The 8,311-nt window shown below is 60.8% G+C and overlaps 1 protein-coding gene across 1 annotated transcript; it reads right to left on the reverse strand.

Moving 5' to 3' along the window:
- Positions 1-245: 245 nt before the first annotated feature.
- Positions 246-2,987, reverse strand: LOC115504186 (mastin-like). Its single transcript, XM_030300955.2, is given in 9 exon segments — positions 246-501; positions 503-578; positions 708-906; positions 1,498-1,527; positions 1,530-1,753; positions 1,911-2,058; positions 2,061-2,090; positions 2,241-2,300; positions 2,936-2,987. Coding segments are annotated over 9 exon segments (915 nt in total). The 3' UTR covers positions 246-405.
- Positions 2,988-8,311: the final 5,324 nt, after the last annotated feature.

Genomic DNA, 8,311 nt, shown 5'->3' on the forward strand with positions numbered 1-8,311 from the left:
GCCAGCGGAGGGAGGGAGGAGGGAGGAAGAGAGATCTAGGACCGAAGCCCCCCGGCACCGGAGAGCAGCACATCGTCCCCTGACATTCTTTCGGGGCCCCCCGGGAGCCACCCCTCTCCTCTCTGCCTGGCCCGCAGATGCCAGCGCCAGGGACCCCAACAGGCAGGCCCTGGCCAGCGCCCGCCCCCCCCCCCCCAGCAGCAGACGCACCACAGTCAGCACAGACGCGCCTTGGCGGTTTCTCCCAGAGCGTTTAAATGAGACTCCAATCGCAAGCGGTCCCCTGTGATTCCTGTGCTTTTTCTCCCAACGCTGGACTCCCCCTCGAGGAGCCGCTCCCCTGCTCCCCCCAACCCCGCAGGGAAACGTGGTGCCGAGACAAGGGACCTTCGGGGTCTGTCCCTTCTAGGGTGCGGGGGACAGAGGGACGTGCCGGCAGATCCAGGGCACGTAGCTCGTCACTCGCGTGTACACCCCGGGGAAGTCGCGATGACCGCACATGGTGGCCCCAGCTCACGATCCCCACCTGGAACCAGGTGCAGTTCCAGCGGCACACCAGGGGGCCCCCGGAGTCCCAGCTGCGGGGAGAGAAGGCCCTCAGCCCGGGCTCCCCGCGTACCCCACGGCCCAGGGACCGGCGGGAAGGGGACGATGAAGCGGCCCTGGGCGGGAAGGGGACAGAGGAAGAGGCCAGGGCAGCCGGGAGCCTCACCTGGCAGGCGTCCCGGCCCTCACTCCCCGCACATAGCATGTCGGCCTTGATGACCTGATCGCTGCTGTCCGAAGAGTTCTGATAGTGGCGGTTACACTCCTTGTTCCCCACCACGGGGATCTCCACCTCCTGCAGGCGGTGGGGGGGGGGGGCAGAGGCGCTGCGGGGAGGCGCCGCGTCAGAACCGGGCTCGCCTTCTTCCCGGCCGCTGTGTGCTGGGCCGCCCCCCACTGCCAGGCCTGGCCCCGGGGCCCGGCACCAGCCCCCGCGGGTACAGCCCACTGTCCTCTGTGCCCAGGCATCTGTCCAGATGCCCAAGCGGCTCCAGGACGCAGGACTCCCTCGCCGGAGTCTGGGCCCCCGAGCCCGAGGACAGGCCCCAGGAGAGCCCTCCAGTGTCGCGGGACTCGAAGCTCTGCGGGGAAACTCCGCCTCAGCGACAGAGGAGCCCCGCACCTTGTGGCTCGCCCAAACTCAGCGAGCCTGAGTTCGTCCCCCGTGACGTGACCACCCTCGTGCGCCCTCCGACTGTGGTGGCCAGAGTCCAGCTCGGATACGGCAGGGGCCGGAGTCAAACACGGAACCCGCCTGCCCCTGGGCGAGCGTGCCAGTTCCTGACGTCTGTTCCAGAAACTTCCTGCCCAGAACCCCCGGCATCCACCTGACCCTGGGGATCCCAAAAGGCCCGTGCAGTGAGCCACTCTCTTTAAAGGCCCAGCCACCCCATCCCCCCATCCTTCCCCCAGCTAGTCTCCCCAATACCTACAGTTGTCCGCAATGTCCACCCCAGCCGGTCACCCAGCACATCTTCCTGAGGGGACCCGTATGGAGGCAGGGCGGAGGGAGACCAGGTTGACACGCTCAGAGAGCATCACGGGCGCCTCCAGTCTCAGCAGGGCGATGTCCGCGCCCCCCCAGGCGGACAGGCTCGCGTTGAACTTGGGGTGTGCGGATGATCTCGGCCACCTTGTGCAGCTGTCGTGGTCATAGAGTCTCAGCTGCCCGACTTGGACCCTGAAGGCACAAGCCTCCAAGTCCTCCCTGGGGGAGAAGGGGCCCAGGGCTTCTCAGGGGGGCAGGGGGCACGCAGAGCTGGAGGGGAGACCCCAGGAAGCCCGCCCAAAGCAGAGGACCCTGCACATGGCACACCCCCACCCAGCTTGCACCCAGCCACGGGTATGGTGACGCACGACTCCACGGCTCAACGCAGTGGGCAGCAGTCAGCACCCACTGGGGGTGGATGATGGAGCCCCCGCACTCGTGCTGCCACAGGCCAAGCCCCATGTTGTAGAACCTCAGGCTGACCTGCCACGGATACCTCCAGCCTGAGACATCGCAGCCCCCACGATTCCCACCGACTCTCGTCCTGGGCTTGGGGCTGCGGAACAAGTTTGAGGGGCTGTCAGGGCCCAGACAATGACCTCCGAGTTCAGGAAGGACAAGGGAAGCTTTTCCCAAAGGGACAGTCCCCACAACCCCTGGGCTACTTCTGGGAGCCCTGAGCACATTGGAGGGGATCCGGACTCACCAGGGGTCACGGGCACAGAGCCCCCCGGAAGGGGAGAGTCAGAAACAGTAGCCACAGCATCTGCAGGGGACCCGAGGGGAAGAGCTCAGATGCAGCTTTCTCCACGGCGGCCCCTTCCCTGGGCGGCCCTCCCTGGCCCCCCATTTATCCTAACAACACAGGAAGTGACCAGAGTGGGTCAACCCTCCCTGGGGGGGGGGGACACTCTGTGGCCAAACAGGGCACAGCCTTGCCACCTTCTGCCAGCCAGGCAGAGCAGGCGGGGGAGGAAACCCCCTGGGCCACACCGTGGGGGCAGGTCCCATCGTGAAGGACACAGTGGCGAATGTGGTGTCTGGAGAGAGTGAGACCTTCCGTGAAGAGACGGCCCGTCCCGGCTGCTGTCTCAGGAAGGCGATTGAGGCTGTGACAGAGATGAACTTGAAGCCATCTGCCCTCAGCCTCGGTGTCACCTCTTAGCTGCCGGCCACCTTCTAGGAGAGCCTGAGGTTTAGAGAACGTTTCTGCTAACGGTGTGTGGGGACAGGTGTGTGCGTCTGACAGGAGACCGGGAGGGACAGAGATGTTCCTCCGGTTCCCCACAGAGGGGAGGGCTCGTGGGTTCCGCCGGAGAGGCCCCTGTTACGGCCTGAGCTTGTCCCCTGCAATTCACATGTCGAAGGGCCGGTCCCCAGCAGCGCGGGCCGTGACTATACCTGGAGACGGGGGCTTATTACACAGGCGATTATAGGTAATTCGGGGCCACATGGGTAGGCCCTAATCCACTCTGGCTGAGAACTTGTAGAGGCAAGGGGATACAGACAGGCACAGAGGGACACGGTGAGGGGCCCAGGGAGGGGCCTCAGAGGAGCCGGCCCTGCCCCGCCTGGATCCCGGTCCTCCAGCCCCCAGGAGGTAGAAAAAAAACACATGAGGCGCCCACTAGGGGCGTGGGGCTTTGCTCTGAGCTGTGCCGCTGGCCGGGACATCTCAGGACCAGTTCGGTCGTGCTCCTGTGGGGATCCCTTCGCTCTATCTACGATTCACAAGACGGTGCCCCAGCCGGGCTTGTACTTCCTGACAACTCGGTCTCTCTTCCGTGGAGTGTCTGGGCCTCCTGCTCACCCAGGCCAAGGGAGGAAGTGAGGGGGCGTCGGGCCCGGGTCCCCAGGCCACCGGGGGAAACTTGTGTTGAGACCCTCCGTGGAGGCCCGCGCTCCGCTGACCTCCGCCCTCCCCGAGGCCCCGAGTCGATGAGCATGACCCCCGGGCCCCGGGCCCAGCCCGGCTGCATCACAGCTGAGCTACGGAGACGGGAAGGTGCTGGAGGCCCATGCAGCCCGAAGAACGGGGTGAGGAACCCAGTCCCAACCGCAAGTGGCAGGAGACGACGGCCTAGTCTTTTCTGCTCAGCTGACTGCAGACAGGCAGGGCCGGAGCATGGTGTGGGGCACCGGGGAGCCCCGGGGCAGGGTCAGGGAGGGCACTGGGGCGACGCGCCCACTCTCGTCATCTGTCGGGCCCTGGCTCTCGCTCCCTTCAGCAGGGCCGCCCAGAAGAGGCAGGAGACCCCAGAAAAGGCCTTGGGCCTAGAGCCTGCAGGCGCCCAGGGGACCAGCCACAGGTGGTGGCCGACACGGAGCCTAGAAACGCAAGCAGGGTCTTCCCTGCGGATGAAGGTGTCTTCTGAGGAGACCCTCCCGCCTGGATAGTTCCACTTTGAGCCCAGGGGACACATCTGATGATTTCCGTATGAAAATGTGACTCAGGCAGCCCTGGAGGAAGCCGTGGGTGATGGGTTGGGCGCCTCTGTGTGCTCCTGCCCACTCCGACCACGAGGCGGGGGCAGGCCAGAAGACACACGCACAGCACTCGCCATTCTGCGTGTCATTAAAGGCAAGGAAAAAAAAATCATTTAGAACCGAGCAAACTGCCCTTCAATGCGCAACCTAAGGAGTCCTCGGTAACCGCGCATCTCAAACCTTTGATACTCTCTGCGACGGGTTGAGATACAGACTCGTAAAGGAAAATGTTGCAAAGAGATATATTCAGCGAAAGAAATCAAATATCGTGATAAAGGTTACCGCCATCCTTTTCAAAAAGATAGTGTCGAAGACCGAGAGAAGCCGTATCCACAGTAACCCAGAATCAACAGTTCAGATATCAACACAACGGAATCAGGAAAGTGAGAGCCGAGATACGAGGTGCGGACGGCGCAGACACGATCTCATCTTCCCGCATACTTCTGTTCTAGAAGACAGGGAAGGGAGGGAGAAGAAGGAACAAACACGGGGCTAGTGGACCAATATAAAATATAATACGTTCACGTGGTAGAAATCAGTCTGAGCACATCAGTGATCGTAATAAATCACAGAGGGACAGAAGTTAGTGGCCAAAGTCCAGTTCTGAAGGTGGATTGGCTATTAAAACACACCTCCAGGTGATCACTGTTTGCAAGACAGAAGCAAAAGTCAAGGGGAAAGGGTGGAAAAAGGTATTACAGCCGATAATGCTAGACCACCTGTAGCGTGATTCGTTGAAAAGCGTTTTTGGCAAGCTGGGATTTTGTCAGCATTGAAAACACCACTCAGTCAAAACACACTCGAAGAGGGGGTGCCTGGGGTGCCTCAGTCGGTTGAGCCTCGGACTCTCCATTTCGGCTCAGGTCACGATCCCAGGGTCTTGGGGATCGAGCCCCGTGTCGAGCTCTGGGCCGAGTGTGGCGTCTGCTTGGGATTCGCTCTCTCCCTCTCTGCCCCTCCCCTGCTCGTGTGAGCTCTGTCACTGTAAGTAGATAAGTAGGTAAGTAATTAAATAAAATCCTAAAAAGTAATTCTAGAAAGGTACATCATAGTAGATTATTAGGATTTTTCTCTAAGTCGTTGTCATGGTAAAATACACATAACGTAAAATTCACCTTAAACGTTTTGAGCACGCTGTTCCGTGGCACTAAATATATTCACAGCATACGCCCGTCCCCACCATCCACGTCCGGAACTTCCTCATCTCACAAAACTGACGCGCTGGCTCCTGCCATCTGCTTCCCGTGCCTGTGATCTGATGGCTCCAGGGACCTGTGTCCTGCGGTGTGTGCCTGGTGCATGTCGATATGGTCCTCGGGGTTTATCTGTGTTGGAGCGAGCGTCACTATCCCCCCTTCTCGAGGCTGAATCACAGTCCCCTGCACAGACCACACGGCGTTTACTCATTCGCTGGGCGCTCCCTTTGGAACACGTGTGAGCTCTTCGGATGTACTTCTGGAGAGCCCCGAACCGGTAGAGACATGAGCCGCGGCCTTGGAGAGAAGGGCGACGTGTCATGGAGGCGTTAACACCTGTAGATTCAACGTGATTCCCGTGTAAATCCCAAATGGGCCTTTTCACGGGCTCTGATGACATTTTCCAAAAGTACAACGCAGGGCCAACGGTACCGGGCCCTACCGGGGAGGGACGGCGGGGAGGGACGCCCTTACTACAGATCAGGACTGTGGTGGGCCCGTGCGTCCTCCCAAGTGGCTCCGTCAGACTGACTCTGGCCGGTGTCCACACTGGGCTAAGCATCACTGGGGCCAGTTGGGTTCTGAGTCAGCACCGCGGCCCTCGATGCCTCTGCGCACCGGTTCCCCACCTGCAGCTTGACCACCTCCCGGGGTAAAGCTGGCAGAGGACGGTGCGTGTCTCCCCTTCCCCTTCCTGGGACCAGTGCTAACGACTGGTCTTTCAGTCACTCAACAAACATTTACTGAGCCCGGCGCCGTGCCAGTCACAGGGCCGTGAGAACACAATGCATAAAACGGGCAGAGGGTCTGCCCTGGTCTGGGCTGCAGAATAGGGTCATTGGAGGTGGCGAGAAACACGGTGGAGAAACAAAGCAGGGACCGACCAGGGACCCGGGGACGTGTGCAGACTAGGCTTCTGTTGGGGGTCATCAGTTGTCCTCAGGACAAAAGGACACCCTTGGGGACGGCAGCCTTGCAGGTGGGGATGAGGACATCTGTCTTCTCCCACCCAAGGCCCCGAGGCGGCCCTGCTGTGCCCGATGAAGGGTGGAGGGAACCCGTCCTGGTGGGGGGAGGGGATGGAGAGAAAGGGTCACGGTACTGGTTGGGAACTGGGTGTGTCGGAGCAGGGGGGCGGAGGGCAGGCTCCCTGGGCACCCCCTGTGCTCCCTCCTGCCTGGGGCTCCTTCACAGGGCCCTACGTACGCATGACGGCCCCACCCTGAGATTGGGTTCTCAGCCAGCTCACAGTCCACTTCTATGTGACGTGTAAGACAGTCGTGTGACACGTGTGACCCATCAGAGGGAAGGTAGGTGGGTATTCACAGCCTCCTGTCACCGAGATCCCCCCTGAAGCCTTAAGATGGGAGATCCCCAGACCCGGTGCCGGGTCCCTTGCAGAAGCCGTCCTCCCCCGGACACGGCGTTCAAACAGGCTAATCAGACCCGGGCAGCCCTGAGCCTCACCCAACCTGAGCCTGGCCCCAGGCCCCTGGCATCACAGCCACCAAGAAGCCATATGGGCTCAGGGCAGCCCGAGAGCCCACGAGAGAAGCCGGTGCCCCCGCTCAGGACAGGGAGTGACCGTTCGTTCTCCTTGCCGTGGGGTTTGCAGTAGCCTCCCCCAGCCCGAAGGTGGGGGGTCTGGGGTCAGAGACCAGGCGGGAACAGCCCGGATGGGGTGCGGACACCCCTAGCCCCTCCCCCTGCCCCCACACCCGCCGCAGGCTGGCCGGGCTCGCTGCTTCTCGTCCCCAGGGTCACCCCCCTCCGGTCGAATGCCTGTCAGTGGCCAGCAGGACATGTTGTCTGCCCGGCAGTCATGACTCACACCTGAAATCTTTGCTCAGCGCAGCGCTCTGGGTGACCCGTTTAAGGCCCAGGGACACGCCTGCTGATTTCACTGAGAAAAGGCCACAACAGCCACGGAGGTAGAGCCGGGGGCCGAGGAGGCCGTGAGCACCCTGCCGCTGGCCAGGCCGGGTCCCCCCTCTCTGGCCTCAGACCCCCCGGGAAGTTGGGGGGGGCGTGGGGGCAGTCAGACCCCGCGGCTCATCCCAGCTCACAAACCCCAGTTGTCAGTTTTCGGGAATTTGGTGACTCAGCGGTTCTACACAGGCATGAATAAAATTAAATCATACGAATTTATAATTTAGACCATGAGGGTCACCCGGCTGGCTCCATCCCCACGTTGGGTGTAGAGATGACTTAAAAATAAAATCTTAAAAATAAACAAACATGATAACTGGAAACAGGTGGAAAATACATCCAAAAATCACAGACAACCCTCACGGCAGAAACCGCTGACAAAGGAAAGATTGGGGAAACGGACAGGAGTCCGTTGGAATGAGCTCGTCTGGGGAAGAGAGGTTTATCTTCTAATAAGTTTATCTTTTACTTATTTAGTTTTTATTTCTCTACTGAGATTTCTTACTTTTTCATTAACTGTGGGTTTTTCTTTACACGGCGGGGCACAGTTTTAACAGCCGCCTTAGAGGCTTCGCCCCTGATTCCAGCATCTGCAAGATCGGGCCGCCTCCGTCCAGCCCTTGTACCCGCCTGCGACACTGGCCACGGTCCTGGCCAAGTCCCAAACCCAGGTGTCCCGGCTGCAGCCCACGCCGACTCATGCCCCGCAGGAGGGAGGTGCTGGTCCGGCCCACGGGGAGCAAGAAACCCCAGGGGCAGCCTCAGGGGGACCTAGACAGCCTTCTTCGTTTCCTCTCAAGCCGGTTCTTCAAACAGCGCCCCAAGGACCCCAGAATTCTGGGCAGGAGGCACCCCAAAAGGCCCTGGCCCGCAGGTGCCCAAAGGGACCTATCACAGGTGCCTAGGTGTGCAAGCAGGGTCTCCCTCAGAACCAAGGAGCGAAGGCGTCATTGGGGAGGAGACCCCACCTGTTCTGGAACTATCCAGGGGACACATTGGATGATTCAGTGCGAAAATGTTTTTAAAAAGTGCAAGCCCTCCAAGAGGCCATGGGTTACACGTGATCACCCACGGGGCCCCTGAGCCCAGCACCCGTGTGGCCCTGCCACCCACCTGCCCCTCTCTTCAAGGGTGACAGAAGTAGGGACGTATATGCCAACAAGCG

The sequence above is a fragment of the Lynx canadensis genome, chromosome E3, assembly GCF_007474595.2.
Source record: "Lynx canadensis isolate LIC74 chromosome E3, mLynCan4.pri.v2, whole genome shotgun sequence".
In the NCBI taxonomy this organism is placed as follows: Eukaryota; Metazoa; Chordata; class Mammalia; order Carnivora; family Felidae; genus Lynx; species Lynx canadensis.